The 25,572-nt window shown below is 61.9% G+C and overlaps 5 protein-coding genes across 5 annotated transcripts; all 5 read left to right on the top strand.

Annotated features, from left to right (window-relative positions):
* Positions 1–1,063: 1,063 nt before the first annotated feature.
* LDBPK_251650 (hypothetical protein, conserved) lies at positions 1,064–4,573 on the top strand (the record flags this gene model as incomplete). The annotated part of the gene is made up of 1 exon (XM_003861447.1): positions 1,064–4,573. The coding sequence occupies one exon, from the start codon at positions 1,064–1,066 to the stop codon at positions 4,571–4,573; it is 3,510 nt and encodes a 1,169-aa protein (XP_003861495.1).
* Positions 4,574–5,747: 1,174 nt separating this feature from the next.
* Positions 5,748–7,304, top strand: LDBPK_251640 (casein kinase I, putative; the record flags this gene model as incomplete). The annotated part of the gene is made up of 1 exon (XM_003861446.1): positions 5,748–7,304. One exon carries the CDS (start codon positions 5,748–5,750, stop codon positions 7,302–7,304), a length of 1,557 nt encoding a protein of 518 aa, XP_003861494.1.
* Positions 7,305–10,915: 3,611 nt separating this feature from the next.
* On the top strand, positions 10,916–17,821 carry LDBPK_251630 (hypothetical protein, conserved; the record flags this gene model as incomplete). Its single annotated transcript, XM_003861445.1, has 1 exon — positions 10,916–17,821. The coding sequence occupies one exon, from the start codon at positions 10,916–10,918 to the stop codon at positions 17,819–17,821; it is 6,906 nt and encodes a 2,301-aa protein (XP_003861493.1).
* A 2,080-nt stretch (positions 17,822–19,901) lies between these two features.
* On the top strand, positions 19,902–22,337 carry LDBPK_251620 (protein kinase, putative; the record flags this gene model as incomplete). The annotated part of the gene is made up of 1 exon (XM_003861444.1): positions 19,902–22,337. One exon carries the CDS (start codon positions 19,902–19,904, stop codon positions 22,335–22,337), a length of 2,436 nt encoding a protein of 811 aa, XP_003861492.1.
* Positions 22,338–24,088: 1,751 nt separating this feature from the next.
* LDBPK_251610 (hypothetical protein, conserved) lies at positions 24,089–24,397 on the top strand (the record flags this gene model as incomplete). The annotated part of the gene is made up of 1 exon (XM_003861443.1): positions 24,089–24,397. The coding sequence occupies one exon, from the start codon at positions 24,089–24,091 to the stop codon at positions 24,395–24,397; it is 309 nt and encodes a 102-aa protein (XP_003861491.1).
* Between the last annotated feature and the right edge of the window lie 1,175 nt (positions 24,398–25,572).

Here is a 25,572-nt window from a genome sequence, read left to right as displayed (position 1 = left end):
AGGCGGAAGAGGAAGAGGAACGGCTCCGGCACACTCTAATACACATCGGTGTGTGTCTGTCTCTTGGGAGGGGCGGAAGCGGATGTCTGCCGCGTCCCAAGCCCTCCCCTCACTCAGCAACAGCAATACATTCAGACGAAACAGAGGTGGTGGGGCTCTTCTTCACTGCGTGCTGAGGCCTCTTCCGCTCCACCCCCAACCCTTCGCGCCTCCCCTCCGCCATCGCCGTCTGCGAAGAGGGCAGACGGTGATGCGCAGCGGGACGAGACTTGGGAGACGGCCATGCGGCATTGCTAGTGTTCGTAGTCGAAACGAATGTGAGCAGAGACTGCCTCGTGCAGGGCATGCACGAGTGTGCGGATGCTTGCGCAAGCGCCGCATCGTCGCTCGGTCGCCACCTCTCTGACTCTCTTTACGCAGCTGCCACGCCTCCCCCTATTCTCCCTTGATCTTCGCCCGCAGACCTCCAGCATTCCGGTGCTGCGGAGCAGCTGCCCGCCATCCCCTGACACACAGTACACAACCACGCACATACGGCCGTCCATACCTTGGCACTTAAGTCGGTGGATCTATAGAGCAAGCGCTGCACTACCTTCGAGCGCGGCTCGCCGCTGGTTTGTGCGCACACACTCACACAGGCAGCAGCGCTCGCGTTACAATCGCCAGCATCATCATCATCATAGACGACACCCTATCATAGATACACACCCGCGCACTCACATAAGAGGGTGAGCAGACGGGAGAGGGCCTGCTCGTCACGGCGTTGGTGTGGTTCTCTCCGGAGATGGATCCGGTCACAAACACTTTCTTCAGCAAACCACACCCGCACCCGCACGTGCCTCTGTCCCCCTTCGTTGCGAACCATTCGTGAAAATACTAGAGAGGCCACCCCTTCGCCTCCTGCTTACCCTCTCCTGCAGCGCTGCCGTCCATGTCGTCTGCTGTCACCTCCTGCTCCTCTCGCCCTCTCTCTGGGGTGCGCGTCTTCTTGCACATCCGCCACGGCCCCGGCGACGAGGACGGAGGACGGATGAATCACAGCGGCATCAGCACCGACTACGCCATGAAGCGCAACGGAGACGGTAGCCGAGCCTCTGCCAGGGATGTACTGCGCACCGCGCGTTTTCATGTGCAGCAGCTGGGTGCCACGCTTGCCCTAAGTGAGGCCGCCGCGGATTTGGTCGTCTTTCACCGCGGCAGTGCATCCTTCTTAGAGGCTGCGCACGTGAAGTTCAAGACGGTGGTTCGTCCAGACTACCTTGCCGCATGCGTCGCTGCCGATCAACGCGTGAGCATAGCCCCCTACGTCGTCAGCGTGACGGCAGCCACGTGCACCACCCCAGCGCGCAAGTCTGCTGGAACCTCCTCCTCTGCTGTCCCTTTATCTCACACCTCGGCCGCCTCGCCGGGAGGTGCTCTTAGAGCAGCGACCGCCGCTGGCGACACTCCGCACAGTACTGGCTGGGGTGCGAAGAGCAGCAGGTCAGCTAGACGAGATGCAGCCGCCGCCCCCTCGCATGCAACGCGTAGCCCGCCGAAATGCCGTGCCCAAACGAGCACACCAGCCGAAGACCCCAAAAACCCTCCCCTGCTTCACCGCTTACTTCTCCTTGACGATGAGGATGGCGGCAAGGCAGACCGCCAGCAGCAACAGCAGCGCAGGCTCGCAACTCTTGCAAGGGTGGTGACGGCAAGCACAGAGGGCTCAGCCGCCATCACCGCTGCTTCCCCCTCCACTCCCTCAGCTCCCCAGGTCGCGCCCAGCACCCCCACCAACAGCGGCGCCACGAGGCCGCATCATCTTATCGCTGACACTCCGAGCAGCAAGGCGAATGCCGTACGCTGCGCGTCTGGACAGCTCCAAAGTGACGGTGCAGGCGGCCAGCAAAGAAGGAGTGCGGCCCGTGCGGAGCGAGGCGCGCACCAGGATGGCACGGCGGCGTTCGAACTCGACGAGGATATCACCCAGCAGCCGAGCACCGACACCGCCTCTACGCCGCGGCTCACCCCGTCTTCTCGATACGAAGTCGGCGGTTGCGGAATCCAAGGCGTGAGTGCCGTGACGCTGCCTAGCAGCAGCAGCAGCAGCAGCAGCAGGGGAAACAAACGCGTTGCTGCCGCAGTGGAGAGGTGGGAAGCGGATACGGAGGAGGAGGAAGCGATTCGCCATGCAGTGCTGCGCTCAACGGCGACGGCCGCCGTGACTCGGCGACGGGGGCGACCGCACAAAGAAGCCGGCTCGACTCCCACGGCGGCTTCCGCGGTGTCGCTGCCAGCGGGCAGTGCGGCCGGCGACCGAAGCGCGACGGCAAAGCGCAGCCGAGACCCTTTCTTGAACTCGGAAGGCAGCTCGCAGCATCAGCTGCTGCCACGAGCGGCGGCAGCGCCGTCCCCGAGTGAGTTGAGTGGTGTGAGCGTGGCTGTCACCGAGCCGCTTGCCGCCTCCTCTCTAACGGCCACCATCGCTGCCGCACAGCCGCAGACGCCATCAGCAGCCTCTGCGGCGCCTACCCGAACGACTGCAAGGCGACCTCGCCGCAGCAGCGTTGCTGGCAGCTGTGCGGAGGGGCCGGCCCATCGCACCCGCTCAACGCCATCTGACAAACCACAAGGTAGTCGCCAGAGACGAAGAAAGCAAGAAGATGCGGGGCACGGTGTAGTTCATGAAGAGGCGAGTAAGTCATTGAAGCGAGAGCAGCAGCAGCAGCAGCGCCACCTTTGCGCGCGACGACGCCGTCGCATCTCAAGCCGAGGTAGGGCTGAGGTCCTATCGGATCTCGAGTGTGCTCCCCCCGCGGAGCTCCCCCTCTCCATGACCTTCACAGACCTCGCTTTCCTCCGTCGGCTGGCCTCGGAGGACGAGAAAGCGGGAGTGACGGCGGCTGGGCTGTGCGTGCTCGTATTCCTCGATGGCCTCGCAGACGTCGATGCAGCGGCGGCGACGCTTTCATCTTTCCTGCGCGACGTCGTGGAACAGCTGGGTGCTACCTGTGTCGTCCTCGGCGGCGACGGCGACGACGACGACGGCAGCGGAGGTTGCTCGTGCTGGTTTGGCAGACACAAACGCACTCACGCGGAACGGACGCGGCGCATTGCGAAGAAGCCGACGCACCTCGTGGTGAGCCCACACGCCGTTCTCACGCCGGACATTTTGTTCTGCAAGGCGTTGGGCATCCCGATTGTGACGCCGCAGTGGCTCTACGACGCGGTAGCGCTGGGGGCGTTTCCGGCCGTCTTGCCGCACGTCCATGCCCACCCCGTGTACGGAGATCGGCAGGTAGCGGACGCGGCGGTGGCGGTGGCCGCTCCGGTCACTGCTGCCGGTGTCCATCGTCGCGAGGAGCTCCTTGGAGCCGAGGAAGACGATGGAGATGCGGTGGAGTCAAAGGCGGTGTGGGCTGGCTCAAAAGCGGGAACGCGGTGCCCACCGCGCTGTCGCGGGTCCTCCACGTTGCGACAGCTTCGTAAAGAGGTGGCGGAGGAGTACGTGCCGGCTGGCGAGCAGGCGATGCGGCCGTTCTACGTGCCTATCTTTCAAGACCGCATGTTCTACCTCCACGTTCCCCCGGCGGACCTGGCGAATGCCAACGCAGCCGGCGGTGACGCCGGGCCGCGACGCTCAAGTCGAGCGAGTCGCGACGGCCGCAGTGGGAACTACCTGGGCGACGCGACGGCCGCCTTGGCGCAGGTAAAGGAGCTTCTGCGCGTTCTTGGCGGTACGGTGACGCGTAATGTGGAGAGCACTTACCTTGACCTTGTGATCGACCTGACAGGCTTTTACGATAACATGGTGGAACTGGGGCTGACAGCAAGAGAGCAGCAGTCGCAGCAGCGGGCCCGCGCGCTCCGTGAGTCTCTCAGCTGTGCCTTTCAGGAAGCCCTGCAGCGCGTCTCTCTGCAGCCTGTTCCCATGGACGCCGGTGCTGCTTCGACCGCGCCTGCCGTGTCTCCGACGGCTCCGCCGGTTGTGGGGATCGCGTGGCTCATCCATTCGATTCTCACGCGTCAGTGGACGGCAACGGGCCCGTTTGCGCTGACTGGGCACCCTCTCACTGTGCAGATTGCGACCGTGCACCCGCGCGCGCAGGTCGACGGCACTGTGGCCGCCAGTGCGACAGTGCCTTACGAGCCTGCGACGGGAAGTGTGGCCGTCGCAGCACCGGTAGCCGAGGATGCTCTTGTCGCTGCGGGCGCGTCAGCTGCCATGGACGCACTATATGCACACACCCCATCAGCGCCGCCGTCTCACGAGGAGGCCGCCGAGTCACTGAGCAGTTCTGTCTGGTCAGCTGTGGTGGCAGCAGCCGCTGCTCCGCACCTCAAGCAGGCGCGAGGTCCGAAAGCCGCACTAAAGCATGCGAGTCATCAGCTCGGCACGCAGGACATAGCGGCAGTGCTGAGCGACGCTCAGCTGCAGTCGCTCGGTGTGCCTGATGCAGCCACTCCGTCCATATCAGGGCCTGCGCATCCACCGCACCAGTCCGCCACGACTCCGTTCTGCATGGAGGAGGAAGATAGCCTTGCCTTTGCGCGCATGCAGTACAGCGACGGCGATTATGATGGCGTCGTGTGACAGGGAGAGGGAAGGAGAGATGGACAGGAGCAGACGCACAGTTCGTGCCTGTGTGTATGCTCCCGGCTATGTCTCAATCCCTGCGGCTAGATCATGAACACACACTGACAGGCGCATAGACAACTCTATACTAGCATGGATGCCGACAGCACGCACAGACGAACTAAACAACCTGCAGGCGCGCCTGCGTGCAGTCGCCGCCACAGTGGAGGAGGAAGCGTGTTTCTTTTCAGCTGATCTGCCGCACGCGCCATCAACTCCCCTGTCGCTTCCTCACTCACCTTGGGCTGTGCAAGTTCAGGCGCGTCGGTCACGTGTGTGTGGGGAGAGGGGCGTTGCGCCCACGCCCGCGCACTCTGTGCAGTCACTGATTCCTTTTATCACTCGCTCTCTCGATTCATCCATCTCCTCCCTCCCCTCTTGCCCTCTGCTCGCGCATACACGCACACGCGAGCGGCTCAGCAATCGGCGAAGCTGTCGTAACGGAGCGGAAACTGTGCGCGCCTGTCTGTCTGACTGTGTGTGTGCGTGTGTGTTTCACGGAGTACGGTCACCTTTGGGTGTAGAACTCCGCTGCGCATACGCATCAGGCGTCTTCTCCTCCAGCATCTTCCTGCCCTCGCCTCGACCCCCCCCACGCAACTCCGCTGTGGATTCTTTTTCGAGCCCTTCGCGCGCTCCCTCCCTCTCCCTCCTTTTTCTCCATCGGCAGATCGCACACATCATCATTGCACCTCTGCTGTGTGTGTCTGCCCACCCACCCACTCTCAACCCCCCTCTCTCTGCTTCTCTTCGCGCACAGCTGCCCGTCGATTGGCGTTTTGTGGGCACGTGTGTGTGTGTGTGTGTGTGTGTGTGCATGCTTCCGTGTCCTGTTGTCGCGCATGCTACCATGTTTCTGGCCCTTTCCCTCCGCTGCTGACTCATCCACCCCCACCCCGCCGCCCTTACTCCATCTTTGATCCGTCCCACTCTCTCTCTCTGGGAGACACACGCACACAGAAACAGATACCCTGCTCCTGTGCCCAGCGTACGTGCCAGTGTATCTCCCCCCACCCACCCGCCCCTCCCTGCGCGTGTGCGTGGGCGTGCGCGGGCCAAACAGACGAGAGCGTGCGAAGAGAGCGACTCGGGAGCAGCATAGTAGCAGACATTTTTTTTTCTGAAAAACAAGATGGCCTCTGTATCCGAGAAGTATCAGCCGACTGGCAAGGAGGTCCCGTTTGGGGGAGGCCGCTTTCTTCTCAGCCACCGCCTCGGCAACGGCTCCTTCGGCGACATCTTCGAAGGCTACGACAAGAAGAGCCACCGCATCGTCGCGGTGAAGCTGGAGCGCAAAAAGGCGCGCTATCCGCAGCTGTCCTACGAAAGCAAGGTGTACCGCGTGCTGCATCAGCCCCCAGTGGGGCAGAATGAAGTGAACCCAAAGCAACTTTTTGCGGAGGGCAGCAACCACAGCGTTGTGAACGGTGGCACGGCGCAGGGCGACAGCAACAATACCCCATCCAACCTGCCACAGAGCGTCAACGCCACCGCGCAGCAGCAGCGCAAATCATTAGAGATCAGCATCGTTGTCGGCATTCCGCAAATCTACTACTTCGACAGCGAGGGCGATTACAACATCATGGTGATGGAGATGTGCGGCCCCTCGCTGGAGGACGTCTTCAACTACTGTCACCGTCGCTTCTCTCTCAAGACGGTGCTCATGATTGCTGATCAGCTGCTGCACCGAATTCAGTACTTTCACGAAAAAGGCTTCGTGCACCGCGACATCAAGCCAGAAAACTTCGTGTTCGGCTGCCGGTCCAAGGCGCACATCCTCTACATCATCGACTACGGGCTTTCCAAGCTGTACTGGGAGGTGAAGAAAAACAGTCACATCCCCTTTGCGGAGGGTCGCCCGCTGACCGGGACGGCGCGCTACTGCAGCACCAATGTGCACCGCGGCTTCGAGCAGAGCCGCCGTGACGACCTCGAGTCCATCGGCTTTCTCCTCATCTACTTTCTGCGAGGCAACCTGCCCTGGCAAGGGATCCAGGCGAAGGACCAGCAGATCAAAACCATCAAGATCGGGGAGACTAAGATGGCCACGCCGCTGGAGGAGCTGTGCAAGGGGATGCCAAAGGAGTTTCTCAACTACTGCCAGTACTGTCGTTCCTTGTCCTTCACACAGAAGCCGGACTACGACAGCCTGCGGCGCCTGTTCCGCGATCTAGGCAAGCGGCTCGGGCTGACACTGCCCGCGCGCGATTTGCCTAGTGGCAACTTCTGCGCAGCAAACCGCACTGGCGCAAAACCGTCCAACCCGCTCGCGGTGCCCGCCATGTTGTCCACCGATATCACATCCCCGACCGATTCGCGGCTGCTGAGTGTCGTGAGTGAGTCTACGGTGAACAGCCGGCGCAGCCATCCGTTCCAGACCCCCAGCACCGTCGCAGCGCAGGTCCTGCCGACTCTCGAGGACGTCGATCCGATGCGCGGCCCGTATGACTGGTGCTTCGACTGGTTCTGTAAGCGGCAGATGGAGGTCAAGAGGGGGATGGAGGAGCAGTCGCGGCAGCAGCGGCTCGAAACGCAGATGTCGGCTATCGCGTCTCGCAACAGCGAGCTGCGCCTCGAGGATGTCTCCGACGTAATGAACGGATCGACGCAGCGCGACAAGAACAGCGCCTTTGGCAGCAAGCGTCCTATGTTCAGCAGTCCATTGCAGCCGGATCGCCTGCGCATGTAGGAATGTTGCAGTGTGTGCGTGCGTGTGCGAGAAAGCGGGGGTGATGCATACGCCTGTGCATTGCAAGCTCATGACCGACACCACATGCCGTGAGAAAAAGGGGGAGAGCCGCACAGAGGACGCGTGCACGCGTGGCGTAAAGCTGCCACTGTCGTCTCCTCCGCACACCCCCTTCTGCAACCGTCCCGTCACTTTCACGTACCGTATGCCCTGCGGTTGCGCAGATCTCTGCTACGGCAACCCTTTTCCTGTCCCCCTGCCACTCCCGCAACGGGTCTAGTTCCAACTGGGCATACCCCCTCTTCTTCACCTTGTGCAGTCCTCTGTAGGGTTTCTTTTCTCTGGCGCACCTCGTCCTCCCCTCTATGCGCTTATATGTCTGTTCGTATGTGTGTGTGTGTGTCTGTCATCTTTCCCCTCTCCCACCCCTCCTCCCACTCTCTGTGTGGATGTGAGTATGTTATGTATATCCGCCGGTGTTCCCTCTGTGTGTGTGTGTGTATGTCTGCCGTTGTAAAGGCAAAGGACAGGGAGAGCGAGAGAGATCGCGTGTGTCCTCTTCGCTCTCCTCCCCGCCACCGCCTCCAGGCCCGCAGCCTCTCTCTCTCTCTCCCGCTCACATGCCGCCCCACCGCCCACCCAAATGTTCTTCCTTGATTTCTCATATAGATGTGCGTGTGTGCGGCTCTGATGACGGGGACACCCCAGTGTGATGCCAGGGTCAGGTACCTACGACCGTAGCGGGAGGCCAGAGCGATGTACCGCTACGGGTGTCGGCGGTGTCAGGCCCTGGACTGGCGCTGCATCGAAGCGGCCTGCGACAGTGAGCACGTTTGTGCCATCCATGCGATTGGGCAGAGTGTCAGCGTCACTCGAATACATCCCCCCGGCCCTCACCGCGCCCTGGCTCGGGGAGCCCGAGGCGCCCGGAGGGATGCGCGACGTGGCGACCGGGCACAAGGCGAGCGGCCGTGAGGGGCGACCTTGCGGGGCGGGGAGGGCGGGTAGAGGGTCTGGGGCGGAGGCCGCGCTTCGCTGACTGGGTCGGCGCATTTCTGCAGCGGCGCGTGTCTACGGCTGCTTGGCGCCACGCGGTGTGGGGGCCTGTTGCAGCGGTGGGTGGGCCGGGTGGGAGGGAGGAAGGAGCGTTGTGCCCATGCTGTATGGCAGGGAAAGGGACACGTTGGGCAGCCAAAACGTGAAAGTCTTCTCCGCCACGCACACACGCGTAATCGATGCACCATGCACACACTCCGACACCACCACAAGACGACAAAGGAGGAGGAAGGGGGCAAAAACAGGGAGCAGCAAATGCGGAATTCGCTTCATCCCACCCGAACTGACTACAGCACATCGTCACGGGGTGCGAAGTCTCGTCCCCCCATCTCCACAAACCTCCTCCTTCTCCACCAGTGCCCACCTCACGCGCTCATTCCGCGTCACTTGGACGTGTCTGTGTCTCCCTCCCCCTTCCTCTCTAATCTCTCTCTTTTCCGCCTGCTCTTCTCTCTTCCGTGAAGTCGATTCCAATGTACAAGTGCGTGCCTCTCTCCCTCCCCACCCACCCACCCCCTCGCGTGTAGGTGTGTGTGTGTGTGTGTGTGTGTGTGTGCGTGTTTTCCGTGACCCACATATTGTGTGCCTCTCTGCAGTGCTGCTGATATCTACACACACATATATATATATACCTCTGTAGTGGTTTCCTTCTCTTGCTTTCGCCGCCTCCTCTCTATCGTGGTGGTCATCCGTGCCTTGATGGCCGTTGTCGTTGTCGAGGAGGAGGATCGTCGCCGTGGCTAGTTCCCTTTTTCTTTTTCATTCGCCTATCACCCCTCTTTCTATCCTATCCCCTCTCTCTCCGCTACATATTTGTCTCTCCCTCTCTCTTCGTCGAGCAAACGCAGATACTCACGGGCTCGCACATACAAGCACGCACACACACACACACATCACCGCCTTCTCCATCGCTCATCTCCCTCGTGCCGTCCTCTGCACCTTTATCATCCTTTTCATTTTTCTTCGCGTTGTTTCTACCAGATCTCGCTCTTCAGCGCTCTCTCTCTTCCCTTGTCTCCGCTTTCGTCTGTTCGTCCGTGTGTGCGTGTGTGTATGCTCAGTTGATGATCATTTTTTCCAGTTTGCACACACACACACGCACAGGCACAGGCGTGCATGCGTGTGTGTGTGTGTGTGTGTGTGTGCATCTGTGTCTGTGTGCGCGTGCGATGTCGCCATGTTGTGGGTTACCTCGTCTTTGTACTGACGCATGTTTTCATTTTTATTATTATTTTGTTGTGTTTGTGTCGTCGATCCCCCTTCCCGGGGGTGGGGGTGCCCTCCTCCACCGGCGCCTCCTCTGACTCCGGCTTCCTGCTCCTTCTCTTCCTCTCTCCATGCGCCTGTGTGTCTGCGCATGCATATGTGTATCTCCTGCACTCGCTGGTATCCCCGCTCTCTCTCTCTCGTTGCCGCAGACTTCCTTGCAGTGCGGCTGGCCGTTATCTGCGGCTGATGGTGTTTGTTGGTTAGTGTGCGGGGGCGGAGTACATGGTAGTGGTTATGAAGAGGTCGGTACGATCTCGCCGATGGAGAAGATAGGTGAAGGAACTACACGGCACAAGCACGAGCGCGCACTCCGAAGGCAATTTGCATTTCTCGAACAAGTTCAAGGGAACTGATCAAGCATGATCGGCACTGTCTTGTGTGTGTGTGCGCGCGCACGTGGGCGATCTCAAGGGGCGCATGCACGTGTTCTTCTGCGCTACGCCTACGCTCTCCATGTTTATGGCAATCGGTGTTCTGTGTCTTTGTGCGCTGCATGGTGACAGCGTTGGGAACGGTGAGACAGTGTGGGGTGGAAGTTGCTCGGCTCCAGTGCCTGTTGCCGCGTTCTCTCTCTCTCGCTGATGTGTTTGCATGTGTGTGTGTGTGTGTGTGTGTGCGGGAGCGCACATGGCGCTAGAATCTCACCACTCTCGCCCTCCCACCACAGCACATGGCCGTAACTCCTATCTCCCTCACCTCTCACATCTCTCTGTCTCTCAAACGCGCTGATGTTTTTGTCCTCTCGCGCTCAACACATAACCGAACACGCATGCGGCGATAGTGAAACTCACCGGCGTCGGCGTCGTTGTTTTGCGCGCACGCCGCAGGTGCCGGAAGATAACGCACACGCATTCCACGCATTCTTTCGCTTGTCCTCTTTCTCTTTCGAGGCAGTTGCCCGATTTCCTTCTGTCTCGATCTCTCTTGCTGGTGCTCTTATCACCCACCTCCTTTGCGTTCTCTTCGCTTGGCAGTCGCGTGTGGGTTTCTCCTGCGGCCGTCACCTTTCTCTGATTCAGCAACGACCTCTCCCTATCGCCGTGCACGCGCACATCCACACACGCTCACCTTCAACACTCGCTCTTGCTTCACTACCTCTTGCTACGACAGCCACAGCCACACCCCATCACGTATACCGTCGTCTCCCTGTGTTGGTATTCGCGTGGTCCTCCGCGTGCCGGCTTTGTTACTTGCGTCTGCGTGTTGAGTTTGCGTGCCAGCACGTGTGTGTGTGTGTGTGTGTGTATCACCTGCATAGTCAGTCCCCCGATCTAAACGTCGCCATCATGAGCCTAGAAGACTGGGTGGAGCAGCGGTACGCACGCCCTGTCGTCGTCGTGGAGAGCAGCGCCGCGGCGGATGCCATTTGCGCCCGTAATGGTATGGATCTCATTCACCTGCTACGCCTGCACAGCGTGTACGCGGGCGGGCCGCTCTACGCCCGCATCGGGGACCGCAGTGAACCGGTGGCGTGCAACAAGTTCGGTGTTCGGCTGATGCGCACCGAGTGTGTGCGTGACGTTTCGCTGTCCCAGGTGGCACGGCACACTCGGCACCTTCTTCGGAACGCGGCGGCGTTCGACCTTGCCTACGGGGAGCAGCTGGATGCTGCACTGAGGGACATTGTTGCAAAGAATCGCAGCCGCCACGACGGATCGCTGCCGCGGCCAGTCCGGGCGGCGCAACCGTCCACAGAGTTGTCGTCGCCCCCCGCAGCGTCTGAGGTAATTGGCGGACCAGCAGCGGTGTCGACGCTACTGGAGCGCGCCTGCCCCACGTGGCACCGCGCCTTCATTCGCGACCTCCACAGCCTCGTGCGGTGCAGCTCCTTCGACACCATCGACTACCCCATCGGGGCTCTCTTCGCCGTTGCCACGACCGAGGCGGGTGGCGTCGAGGGCATGCTTCAGGTCTTCCGTGCGCAGGCACGGCGCATCCAAGAGTTGCGCGCCAGCCTCCCAGGCATGGACACAGAGCTGCACCAGTACTACCTAATCCTGCACGACAACACGTCACCGCTGAGTCCGTCGCTGAGCACCGCGCGGCAGGTTCTGACATCCGTGCAGCAGCTCTACGGGGCGAATTACTGCGCCCTCATCAAGGTGAACTCCGTCGTCGACCCGCGCACCGTAAAGAACCTCGATCCGTCCATGTGGATCGCGGCCTCGCCGATGGTGATGGACGTGCCCTCTGCGCAAGCACTTCATCAAGCAGCGGCGCAGGCAGCAGCAGCAGCATCGTCCAACACCGTCACCGCTTCACAATCTCCTAGCGCGTCCACTACCTCCCCCTCCTCCGGTGCCGCGTCGCCGTCCGGCACCGCTGCTGACTGCGCCCCCGCGCTTTCGTTCCGCGCCGTGCACAGAACCTGCGGCACCTGGCCAAACTCGAACACTGCCATCATCACCGGGTGCTACATGAGTCCCGAGGACGTGACGGACGTGCACAACGTCATGGCCTACTACCTCTCCCAGTCCCTCTTCAAGTTTGTCGAGCGGCGGCTGCGCATGCTCGACGTGTCCGTGCAGGATCGGCGCACGACGACGCTGAGTAAGATGGCGGCGTGGTTCAAGGGCAAGGACGAGGGCCGGCCCCGCACTGCCGACGTAGTCAAAACGCCGAACGGCTTGGACTCGTCTGCATTCCCAAGGTACGTAGCGCACTCGCTGGAGATGCAGATGCGGCACTGCGGTGATCTCTCGCTGGCGCTGCACGACCTGAAAGGCGCTATCTCGTACTACCGCATGTGCATCGAGGAGCTGCTCGAGACGCTGGCGCTGCGGCCGTACAACCGGGCCCTCATCGCCGCTTGCCAAGAGGGCATCGGCGTGGCGCAGCTCCTGCAGGGCAAGCTGGTGCCTCAGAGCCTGACACCGTGGTACACCGGCGTGACCTCCGCGACGCAGCGGGTGAGCTCGCAGACAAACCGTTGGGAGGTGGCGTGGAACGACTACTTGGCGGCTGGAACGCCAACGCACGCGGTGCGCGTTGCCTTTCTGCTCTACGAGAGCAGCCGAGTCCGCACCCCGCCCATGCTGGATCGGTGTCATGCGATCCTGACACACCTGCTGCGGAGCGGCATCCTGCAGCGGCAAAATCTGTTGAGTGGCGTCGTGAACGACTTGTTGGCCGGCATCGCGGCCTTCACAAACCCGCCTTTTCCAGCTGGGTTAGAGGTGCCACCATCGATCCCGAGAGACTACCCTGTGTACATGAACCTGCGCCGGTTTGCGCAGCGGCTGCAGCGGGCAGGCGCCCTGTACCGCGCCGACAACTCACTGGAGCAGGCGCTGCGGTGCTACCTGCGTGTGCTGCAGCTGCTCCGCGCGATTGACCCGCAGGAGACGTGGAAGACGCTCACCGAGCACCTCTACCTGACCGCCGGCCAGCTCTACATGCAGCTGGGCCAGGACGTGCGCGGAATCGCCATGACAAGCGTCGCCGTCGCGCAAGGGACACCGTTGTATCGTCACCCTGCCACCGCGCAGCAGGCGTTCGAGGGCTTCTGGGCACAGCAGAAGCGCATGCTCTCCAGCATGGGCTACGCTCTGTGCCCGCACATGCCGATGCCTCGCATACTGCGCGGCTCCTTTCGCGTGGACCGCAACTACTACAGCACCGACACGCTGACCGACGACGCGGCGCGCAAGATGAGCGAGGCAGCAGCAGAGACGGAATGGCACAGCATGGAGAAGCATCTAAAGAAGAACTACACGGAAACGGTGCTGAGGGCACACCCGTCCTACCGCTTCCCGGCCTTCCACGGAGGCAGCAAATATGGCTGCGGCGGCACTGCTCACAGCCGGCGCAGCCAGGACGGCCACAGTGGGAGCTGTAGCACGGCCAACAGCAGCTATCGGTACAACACGGCAGCCGACAGACGCGGCGGGGCCTCGTCGCCGGCGGTGTCGCAGCAAGCAGGTGCGCGTCAGGACGACCACGTGTTTCCTATGGCAGAGGCGGCGTCAGGGAGCGCTGCACAGCCGCAGCGGCGCTTCACTATCGCAAAGGCCGAGCCGCTCGCGCTCAACTTTGTTATGGAGAACATCATCGGCTGCTCGATTGAGGCGACCGATTTGACGCTGCTCTACCTCGACTACGCGTCACCGGAGCAGCTGTGGAAGAGCTCGATGACGCAGACGGTGCGCCTCGAGGCCGGCGCGCGTCGGCGCGTCTCCCTCTCCTTCGACCCTGTGTCAGAGGGCGAGTACGCTATCATCGGCCTGTGCTGGTCCTTGCTGGGTCAGGAGGGGTACTACTACTTTGCAACGCGGGAAAGCCGGCCTGGGTGTCCGGAGAGCCTGTACGAGTACGCGATTGAGAACCCGATGCCCTCCCTCGATGCCCCGGAGAACATCCACGTGAGCGTGACGCCGTCGAAGGCGTGTGTCACGGCCACCTTTCAGCCTCCGATTCCGGAACACCTATGCGACGGCGAGTACTTTTACACCAACCTCGTCGTGCGCAACACCAGCGCGCAGCAGGACGCGGTACACGTGGTTCTGCAGCGTAGCCCCGCGGCATCGCATCTCATGTACATCGAGGAATTCGGCCGGCTGCAGAATCTCGAGCGGGAGGCTCCGTTGGTGCTGGCAGAGCACCTGAAGGCGCAAGAGACTCGCACCTTCGCCGTCACCATACGTGCGCAACATCGGCGCAGCGATGCGGCGCTGCAGAACACGCCCAATTACTTTTTTCTGCTGATTGCCTACCTTTCCGGGCCCCTGCCGGAGCCAGAGAAGCTGCCGCCGTGCTTGTTCGCGAGCGCCGCGGAGCTCGACCCCGCGAATGCGACCCCGCCGACGGAGTCCGCGCTGACGTCGACGATGGCGTCGCCCACCTCACTGCTGCACCGGCAGCTACACAGCCCCACAGCTGCTGTTGCGGCCCACAAGGCCGCGGGCGGGCCGGCGGTCATGGTATGCCTGCATCGGCTGCTGCGCCGGTGCGAAGTCCAGCCAGTCGTGGCAATGCACTCGACAGTGCTGCCGCCAGCCAACGCGTCACTGCAAACAGCCGTGGTGCTGACGGTGAAGAACATTAGCCCGGCCGTGGCACGTGCGCCGGTCACCGCTACTGCCGCGACCGCAATCACCACCACAAGCGGCGAGCCTGCCTCCATCACTCCGGCGAGCACCCCGGATGTCGTGCAAGCAGTGCCGGTATCCAGCAGCGGAAGCGCGGCATCGTCGTGTCATACCCACGCCAGAGGCCACTCGTACGCGCCAGTGCGCGTTGCCCGCGTGTTGGTCGTGCACAGTCCCCGCTGGGGTGTCGAGCACAAGGGCACAGAAGAGCTGTTTGCGGACTGCGCCGTGCACTGCCTGCTCTCCCACGGAGACTCGCTGACGCTGCCTCTGCTGGTAAAGCGGCAACCGCGCGCCGCAGAAGGGGCAGATGCGACGGTGCGGCGCGTGTCGCTGAGCGACGGCGCCGCCGCCACCAGCGCCGGGGCGCAATGCCCGTACCGCGACACCACGTGCATAGCGCTGGCGAAGGCACTTCCGTCGCCAGCACGCGCGAAGGCCGTGGAGGAGCACCTCGGCACGTCTGTATCCCAGTCGGAGCGCAATCTTTTCTTTCTGCAAACCTCGTGTGTTGGGCCGGGCCACGTCGGCGCACGCCCGTCCGCGGACGAGGCCGGCGGCGGCTTAGCGTTCTACGCCGACAAAGCTGGGCAACAGAAGGAGGCAACGAAGACAGCAAAACAGCGCCGATGCGACGAGGCGGACGAGGAGCGGCGTCTCTGCGGGGGCCCGATAGAGCAGTACACCCCACTCGCCATCGCCGTGGCGTGGGTGCGCGAAGAGGGTGGCGGTGCTGAGAGTCATAAGAAACACAGTGGTGTTGGTGGTGATCTGGGCCAGCGAGAAGGCCAGGTGTTCCTCTTCGTGGACCCCATCGAGCACGTGTACCAGACAGTGGCGCAGCAGCAGAAGCGGCAGGCTGAGCAGGAGTCGGCGACGTCGCTGCGGCCGGCCCTCAGCGCCGTCAGGGCTGGCGTGTCGGCCGAGCAAACCCAGCAAGAGCTCTGCGAGGCCATGCTGGTGCGCTACGCCAGCCTCAAGCGCTGGCAGGGAGCCTTGGTGTCGCACGTTCAGGCACCCCCAGTCGTGCGAGTCACACCGAGCCGAGCATCGGACAAGACTGTTGCTGCCCCGGTGCCGGTGACGCTGCGCTGCCTGTCGCTGGCGCCGGTGCCGCTGCTCGTGACCGCCGAGGCCCTGCCGCCCCCTGTGCCGCACCATTCTCTCTCCTTCCTCAAGCACGCTCGCGAAGGAGGAGCGAGGGGCGACCAGGCCGCCAGCCCTGCCACACCACCACCACCACCGTCTCCTCCGGCAGCGATGACGGCGAGCGGGTCCGATGTGCCGGTGCTGTTTGTAGGGAAGACAGTGCACACATTCTTGCTGATGCCGAGCGAGGAGTACGAGGTGCAGTTCACGGCGCTCGCACTGCGCCCTGGGCTGGTGGACTGCCAGCGCATCTCTCTCAGTGCTGCCTCCATCTGCTACTTGCACAGCACCGCCGAAAAAGACGACGACGGCGCTGATGGCGCTGACGAGATGCGAGGCACGGAGGGTGCGCAGCCGCTCATGTGCACGGGTATGACACTTCCGTCTCTCATCCGCGCCTTGCTGAGTCACAAGACACCGTCGGCAGCGCCCAGAACTGCACCGCGCGTGTTGCTCTCAGACCGGCAGCTGTGTGGGCGCCAGCGACCCGACGACGGCGCAGACATGCGCAGCGGCGCGGAACGGTGCGGACGCCGGCAAGCCCTGCAGGGGTATCTGGCGGCTGCAGCGCATAGCAGTGTGATGACGCTGGTAGAACGCTACGGCACCCGGGCGGCGGAGCTGGTGCGCCAGCTTGCCCCTCTCGGCCCGGCCGGTGGTGCGACAGTCAGCCAGGTGATGTCCTACACTGCGCCTGCTCTAACCCGCGTCATCATGGTCGATGACCGCGCCGCTACATCGACCGCTGTGGGGGAGGGTTCTGGGGTGACGGTGCGGAAAGCCGCACCCGCGGCTGCTCCTGTCGCGGCCGTGAGCGCCCCCTCCACCGCAGCGGCTGCGGCGACGCGCTCGCATGACGCCGCTCGCAAATTCTTCCGCCAGCTGGAGATCTTCGAAACGGAGCTCGAGAGAGCGAGGCTCGGCAACGTGTCGGACCCCCATGGGCTGCAATACGTATACCGCCCCACCGTCAAGATGGCGGGGGGCGGCACGTCCAGGGGCGGCCACTGCACAGCCAACAGCTCCTTTGCCACGCCCAGGTCGGTCACCAGCGTCGCAGGCGTCGGTGGCAGCGCGGCAGCCCCTTTGCGCAGCCCCTCCTGGAGTACGCCCCTGATGCCAGCGGCAGCGCCGCCACCCCTAACGGAAGAAGCTATGGCCATAGGCAACGGAGGAGTCTCGGCGCCCGACAGTGTCGGTGGCTCCTGGGTGGCCGATCTGGTCTCGGCAACGTCGCGCAAGATGGACAGCGTCGCGCAGCCCGCGGTTGTGGCCGCCGTCGGCGCCCAAGGAACCTTCTCCTCGGTTCGATCACCTGCGCGGCAGCCGTGCGACGATGCCGAGGAGCTGTGCAGCCCTCTTCACCTCCCCGCAGTTGCGTTCGAGAGCCACGCAGCGGAGGCGGCATTCACCCTCGATATCAGTGAGGCGAGCTCGCCCTTGCAATGGTCGCACGATGGTCCGCATCCGCTGAGCGGCGCTGACGGGATGGGCAGTGTTGAATGCATGGCGGAGTTGGCGGTGCGCGAGGACTCGGACCCTCTGTGCGTGGCTGGCACCAAGACGCAGATCGGCCTCGTGTCTCCGATGCGGCAGCTGCGCTCGAGCGATGTCAGGATTGCATGTGCCGCTGACGTGTGCGACGGTACCGAAGTGCTGATGAACGCAGCTGACGCCAAGGATACGGAAACGTGGACTTCGCCGGCAGCGAGGCACGCGCCTTCTCTGCCACGGCACTCACAGGAAGCCGGGAACTCTCAGGAAGCAGAGCATTCCGCTTTCGCCGCTTGGGTACACAATCCGCTATCGCCGTCCTCTGCTTCTGGCATTGCGGCATCTTCCCCAGCTGGCTTCACCGCTGACGTCGCTGTAGGCATCCCCCCGCCCTCCCCGTCGTCCTCATCCCTCCCGCCATCGGGAGCAGCCGCAGTCGACGCGACGACGCCACCGACATGAATGCACAGCAGTGCAGCTGGATGGGCAGAGCAACGTTGTTGTGCACGTGTGCCGCGCGCATGAGTAGTGCGCTTATGTGTGTATGCGTCTCCTGGAGGTGGTGCTTGGCACTGTGCGCGGATGAAGCGTGGGAGCTGTCCATGCGTGTGCGCCTGTGTCGCTGCGTGTTTGCCGAGTGTGTGGTGCCGGTGTGTGTGTGTGTTCCAGGGGGGGGGGGGCAGTCTTTATTTACTTGGTCACTTCTCGAGCTCAACAGCAAGCTGAACTCTCCCCCCGCTCATCCCCTTCAATCAGCACAGGAGGGAGCATAGCTATCCTCGAAAATGGGAAAGATTCGAAGATGACAGCCGCTGATGGAGCTGCTTGGGGAGAGCGTGCTTCAGTGAGGTGTTGGATCAGGTGAGCTATACACCTGTGTATGTGCGCGCGCGTATGGCCTCCCTCATATGGACAAGCACACTCGCACTTACATACGCGCACGTTTCGGCATCAGCGTCTGCCTCATTTCTTATCGCCATCCTCGCGTTCACGTGTGTGTGTGTGTCTCTGGGTGCGCATGTGCAGCGAGGTCTCGCCCGCAACTCCTCCCCTGCCCTCAATCCGTCTTCCGGCAACTCATCTCTCTTTCCCTCCTTTCCTTGCTCTCTGGCATGACCAATACACATGCCGGCACAACGGCGCATCGGCAGCTGCAGCTAAATCATCTCCACACCATATACATACGGACGCACAAGCAACCCCGCACCCCCCTCCGAGTGAGAGGAACTCTCCCCTCCTCCTCTTTTCTGTGTTGTGTTTGTTCTCATTTTGCTGTTCTTACCACACCCCACACCACCACCACCACTCTCCTACGTGCCTCCATCCACGCGCTCACGCTCGGCAACCCTCTTGTTATCGCCCCCTCCCTCCCTCCCCCCTCTCCCCATTCCGTCCCCTCTCTCTGTTATTTGTGTGCGATCGCGCGTTCCCGCATCGGTGTCTGTCCCCCCCCCCCTCTCCAACTGACCCCTCTCACAGTGGCGGTGATCTGTACCCATACGCACACGTGCATGTGTTCACCACCACCACCTCTCTCTCACTCCTTTCTTCTTTCTCCCTCCGCTCATCGCAGCCAACCGTTTGCTGTTCGCCACTGCCGTGCACACACGCGTACACGCTTAAGCGCATCAACATCAACACAGCAGCAGCAGTCGCACAAAAAGCGGCGGGATAGCCAAGGGGAAGGAAAGACCGCAGTGAAGAGTAGAAACGAAAAAGGCGAAGACGTTGTGCAGAACTCGAGCAGTGCTCGCCATCGCTGCCTGCGGCAGAGAGCGACGCGACGAAAAGGAGATCACGCTTGTGTGCTGCTGCTGTTTTCTGTTGATGCCTGTGCTTGTTCGTGTGTGTCTATAGCCCCCTGACACGCACACGCATACACATACATACGCACCTCACTTCACCCCGTCTCCCCGTAGTCCCTCACACACGCGTATACACACACATACACAGTTCATCATCGACCTACCCACCACGAACAGCACCACTCAGTGCTGTGTGTGTGACCTCTTCACCCTTCATCTCCGACGCACCCCACCCACCTCCTTTTCGTTTCGTGTTGCTCCAGTGGTGGCGGTGGTGGGGTGTCCGCTCAAAATCGCCAACCGTCCAACATACATTCACCCATACGCACCGACACACACACACGCACGCACTCATATCAAGTGAAAAGGGTGGAGGGACGTGTAAGACCCAAAAACCAAGAGGAGGGACACACTCGTGTGGGTCAGTGTGTGTGTGTGTGTGTGTGTGTGCCTCTCTCCGTGTGTGTGTATGCCTACGCATCCGCGCACGTGGGCCGCGTCCTGAATCCGCAGCATCTGATACGTCGCGAGGCGGTGCATCAGCCACAGCCACCCGCCTTGTTTCCGCCCCCTTCTCCGCAATGCTCCAGCACGATCTGACGAGTCCCCTCAAGCGTAACCGCGGCTCCAGTACGGGCAGTGAGGAAGACAATGCGCACGCGCAGCAGCCGCTGCACCATCACAGCCCCTGCGACGGGCACGGCAGCGGTGCTGAAGGCAACACCACGACTACCGTGATGGTGCAGACGCTCTACGTAGACCCCACTCTCAGCAGTGCGGCAGTGACCAGCCACAGTTCCTACTACGCGACACCGGTGTCGCAGGGCGGCGGCAATGACGACGAGGGGCAGGCACACCGGCTGTGCGAGCGTGCCGGTGGCCCGGCGACGCACGCCTCGGCACATTCCGTGGCGCTCACGCAAAGCTCCTCCTGCACATGTCGATCACGTGCGAGCAGCCAGAGCAACTGGCCCACCCCACCTCCGCCCCTGCCACATGCGGCGCCGTCCTCGTCGTCGTCGGTCTCGTCCTCCTACAGCGACGAGGATGTGGAGGACGAGACGAACGAAAAGGACCCGCGCAACTACGCCGAGGATGTGACGAAGAAGTACCCAATATTCACGGAGGCCTACGCGGAGAAGTTCCGCCGCGACGCGACGCCGTTCATGCGCGTGGTCGAGGCCGCCTCGGCGATGTCGCGGACCTCCTCACCGACGGGTAGCGTCAGCGGCCCCCCGCAACAAGAGAAGCAGTTTGTGCTCTACGACACATACCTGTACGAGCGCACGCTCGGCAAAGGGACCTTCTCGAAGGTGGTGCTCGGCATCGCACCGCCGTCTTCGCCGGCGCTGGCCACTCAAATCTCCGGTGACGTCCCGGCGCGGGTGGCGCTGAAGGTGTTCCGCGACAAGGAGGAGTACATCGAGGCGTGCTGGGACGAGTTCACCATCCTCAACTCCATCTGCGTCGACCCACCCTCGGTAGCGCCGGAGGAAGTCGCAGCGGCGGCGGCGGCGGGGCACCGTCAGGGCACGACGACCTCATCGCCGTACATCTCCGTCCGCTCCGTTGTCATGTTCACCGCCTCCACGTGCGGTATCAAACAGCAGTACTTTGCTGATCAAGGCCGCTTCCTCGTGCCCATGGGGTACGTTGCGCATCCGGTGCACCCGGCCATCGTCTTTCCTGTGATGGGCCCGACACTTCTGAACGTGCTGAACACCATCCGGCAGAAGAGCAAGGAGGTGACACGCGCGTCTCGGCACAAGCGGCTGCGCACTGAGGCGCAGTCGGGGAAGAGCACCTGCAGCGACGGCGCCTTCTCCACGATGCCACGACAGTTTTCTGCAACGGCAGTGACCGTGGACATGGGCGCCAGCGGGGACGCACAGCAGCCATTGCCGCCACTCACACAGGAGCAACCGCAGCAGCAGCAGCAGCGGCGGCGGCGTGTGTACTACCGGGGCCTCCCTCTCCCGCTCCTCAAGGCGGTGCTGTATCAGGTGCTGACCTTCCTGCAGTTTATCCACTGCCGCGGCGTCGTGCACACAGACCTGAAGCCGGAAAATGTTCTCTTCGAGTCCTCCAAGGTGCTCTCCGTCGACGTCGGCATCTACTATACCCACTACCTCCGCCGCAACAGCGACACCGTTGCCAAACGCATGCCCTCCGCCGCCGAGACCAAAAAGCGGTCGAATGACGACTGCAAGCTCCACAGCTCCTCCCTCGAGCAGCGGGCACACCGGCATGAGCAGATGGCCTTCACCCTCTCCTCGCCTCCACCGTCATCGAACCGCAGCGTCGCCGCCGTCACGGGCGCAGCGGCGGAGGGGGAGGGGCTCAAAGCTGGTCCGATGGAAGCGGCGCGTTCGGCGGGCGAAGGGGCGGCGTCGATGTCGTCGACGGGCCTCAGCATCGTGCCCGTCGACGTGACCCCGTCCCAAAAGGGCGACTTGACACTGGCGCACTACGTGAGGGTGCCAATGCCGGTGATGAACAGCGTGCGTGTCGTCGACCTCGGCGCAGCGCAGTTTCTCTCCACCTTCCGCGACCACAGCCTTATCCCAGGCTACGCGCACGTTCCGGTCAGCTACAACCCGATCCAGACCTCCCACTATCGCAGCCCTGAGGTACTGCTGGGCTTTGGCTGGAACACCTCGGCGGACATCTTCTCCCTGGGATGCATGATCCCGGAGCTGCTCACAGGCGAGTGTCTGTTCATGCCGAACCACACGATGGAGCACCTGGCCATGATGCAGCACGTCATCGGAACCTTTCACGACAAGGACGGCATCCGCAGCGGGACGGCGACAAACCTGCGCAGTGTCTTCGCATGCGACATGCGCACCTTCCGCCACTATTTCACCCTCCAGCCGAATAACCGAGACTTTGACCTCAAGTGGCCTGTATCGAAAAGCATGGTGCATGAGCAGGAGAAGCAGCAGCGCTTCGCGTCAGCGGCAAGCGGAAAGACGGAGGATGATGGACTGGAGCCGCTCGAGGAGACGCTTCCGGGGGACATCGACTACGTGACTCGCATGCCAACTCTTGATGATATCCTCGCCCCGCTGCCAGACCTGCTGGACCTGACGCGGCGCATGCTTTGCTACCACCCATTCAAGCGCATCACAGCAGAGGAGGCCATGCAGCATCCCTTCTTCCGGAACATTTAGAGCCCACGTCCCCCGCGCGTTTATCTATGTCGGTGCGTCGTGCGTCACCACTGTTAGAAGCTCTTCGCCTTCGTTGGCTGCGGTCCCCCTCTCGCTCGCCCTCGCTCGGCATGCGTTCCCAAAGCGTGAGCGCGTGTGCGTGTGTGCGTGTGTGCGTGGCTTCCATGCGCCTGTGTTCTTCGTGATGGCCGAAAGAGCGACACGCATGCTGTAATGGAAAGGCAAGGATGCACAACCGTCGGCGTATTCTCGTATATGTATGTAGAAAGGTGTGTGTGTGTGTGTGTGTGTGTGGGCTGTGTCGCTCAACACCTCCCCCACCCCATTCCCACGACCACCACCATCACCACTGCTGCATCTCTCTGCCCCCACCCCACCCCACCCCCACACGCACACACCTCTCTCTGTCGCCGCAAAGTGCGTCTGTGGTCTGCTCGATTCAGCCCGCCATGTGAATGTGGGGAACGCGCGAGTTTTGGTGGCTGTCAAGCCTGTTGCTTGTTTGCTCGCCTGTTGCAGAGAAGGGCTTCACTGCTTTGGCGGCGCTATGTGGCCCAGCTGAACCATCTGTTCCTTCTCGGAGCAAGAGCCCATGGTGCAACGGCATGCGTGCGTGTGCGCAGATGTTTGGTTGTGTGTCTGCGTCGCCGCTCAGGTGTGGCGCAGTAGCGGAAAGGGCGACTGAAGAGGTCTTCGGCTGAGTGGTGAGAGGCGTGGAAAGGGAAAGGCCGGCAGAGCGAATGCGGTAGACACTCACTCTCAAGCACACACGCACACGTGTGCTGGTGGTGGTAGTGTGTGTGTGGTGGGGGGGGGGGGGGAAGGGGGGTACGAGTGCCATGTCGCTTCTTCTTACCCCGTGACTGCCGTTTGTCGCTCTTCTCCTTGCGGTGATTTTGCACGAATCTCTCTCTCTCCATGCTCTCCTTTGGCTCCACAGTAGCGCACACGCATCAAGCAAGCGCACCTGAACACACCACGATGACGGCGCTGGCCGCTCTCCACCCATCGTGAAGGGAAGGGTAGGGAAGACGACGCAAACGTGTCCGTCTTTGTTTCACCGCGTCGTGTCGTCACGCAGCGAAGCTGCACGTCGACAACACACATACATATATATAAGAAGGCATGGGACATGCACGCAACTCTCGCAAGTATAATGGGGCCCACGTACGCGGCGTCGTCAGTGTTGTTTGCCTTTTGTGTGTGTGCGTGCGTGTGCGTCGGGCACTGCTCTAGCAAACTGAGGCATCTTGAGAGATAGGGAAGGTGAAAGGAGGCGGCAGCCAAAACAGAGTGAAAGAGCGACGTGTGAAGAAGAAAGGCGTAGTAGCCGGTGCCGCGGAGCGGTGCACGACGTCGCATGTGTGCAATGCACACACAAAAATGAACATCAAAGCCGCTCTTCTTGTGTCTGGGTGGGTGGGGGGCTGCTTCTTCACTCATCAGCCTCATTCTTCCCCCTCCACTACCACCATCGTTGCTTCATCCTCTCCCCACTGCTCACTCTCCCATATATATCTCTCTATCATCACCGCGCCGAACTTCATACGCACTTGCACACTCCACCGGAAAAGTGACTCCGTGCCACTCGAACCTTTGCGTGCATTACTGGTGCTGCTGCTATTGGCTTTGTTGTGAGCTTCGTTTCCTTTCGCTCGCAGACACGTCTGTCAGCTCCAGTGACACCGCCTACCGGCACTTGCGCTTGCAAGCACATACCCGCAATCTTGCAGCTGTAGGGAAGGGGAAGAATGCAGCCGGTGCAGTCCAATCCGAGCCTCATGGGGCTGACGCAGTCGGAAGCGGTCGTCCTGTCCGAGAAGCTTTATCACATCAGCAACGAAGGGTTCATGTACTGCACAAAGAAGTGCATTACGCACTACGGCGATGACGCCATCCCGTACCATCCCGGCGAGAAGGCGTGCCTCGATCGCTGCATCAGCAAGGTCCGCAACGGCATGTACATGGCGATCGATCATAAGAAGGAGTTCGAGCAGAAGTTGCGCAGCGGAGACCTGCCGTATCAGTGGATGAAAGACGCAGCAGCGGGTAACATGTGACGTCTGCCACTAAGGAGTTGGCGCACGGTTCGAAGGCAAGCGGGCGTGCGCTTGCTTCACCCACTCCCCATCTCTGGACACCGAAGTTGGGTCCCTCACCAGTCTTTCAGAAAGCCACTGAGCGAATGTTCACATCTCACGCCCTCGACCTGCTGTCCAAGAAGCGGCCGTGTCCGTGTACGCATGCCTACGTGCGCATCTGCCTGGGGTTGGGATTGCATGCGTGCACGTGTCCGGAGCCGGCCCTCTTGCGGCGTATGTCCCCGTTTTCCCCAGTGTTCAGCCTCTGCGAACACCTCTTTCTGTTGTGCTGCGTGCGTGTGTGGGTGTGTGCAGTAGTAAAGGATGGAAGGGCCCTGTGGGAGAAAGGAGCAGCGCATCTTCTCACCATCCGATTCCATCCCCTATCAGCACACTGACCCACCCACTCCCACACCTCACGGTAAGGGCACTCCTTTGTTCATTACAGCGCTAACTCAAACGAGACTCATCATCACCATTTCCGTCAACTCACCTGAGACCACTTCTTCTTTCGCATGATCGGCTTCGCCAGCACCGCTTGCCGCCACCCGTCAACAGCAGCGCACTCGACGTCAACATAAATTCCCCGCCACGGATCCACCAGTGGCTTCCTAACAGGCCCTTCCCGTGACCTTATCGGCCATAGCAATGGTTTGCGAACTCGTCGATAGCCTCATTACCGAGACGCCCTTCCACCCTCGCGGCCCATGCACCTACGCATGCTGTGGAACACTACGCACCCGCACACTCGCCAAAACACACTGCCCACTTCCCCTGCGCCTCCCTCGCCCGCTATTCCGGCACGTCTCCGTCACTCTACCACCCACACAGCACCCACCATTCTTCCATCACCTCAACGCGACCTTTTCCCTCCTGCACCCATCGCGGCACGGCAGTCCCCACATTCTCTCCGCCGCGACCCGCCCTGCACGCGCGCACGTGACGAGTACGCAACACGCAACTAGGTAAGAGCCGTCTGAACGACATACCTCCGTCCTGTGGAACAGCAACGCCTGGGGTCTGCCACCGCAATGGCTGTGCCCTGAGTCTGATGTGCGCGTTCCCGTGTGCGGCACCGTCACGGCCCCCACCCCCTCCACCTCCTCCCAGCCGTGCCTGCCTGCCCCTGCCTCTGCGTCCGTGCGACTGATGAG

This window comes from Leishmania donovani, chromosome 25 (assembly GCF_000227135.1).
Source record: "Leishmania donovani BPK282A1 complete genome, chromosome 25".
NCBI classification, from domain to species: domain Eukaryota; phylum Euglenozoa; class Kinetoplastea; order Trypanosomatida; family Trypanosomatidae; genus Leishmania; species Leishmania donovani.
This window is presented reverse-complemented; position numbering and strand designations above follow the sequence as displayed.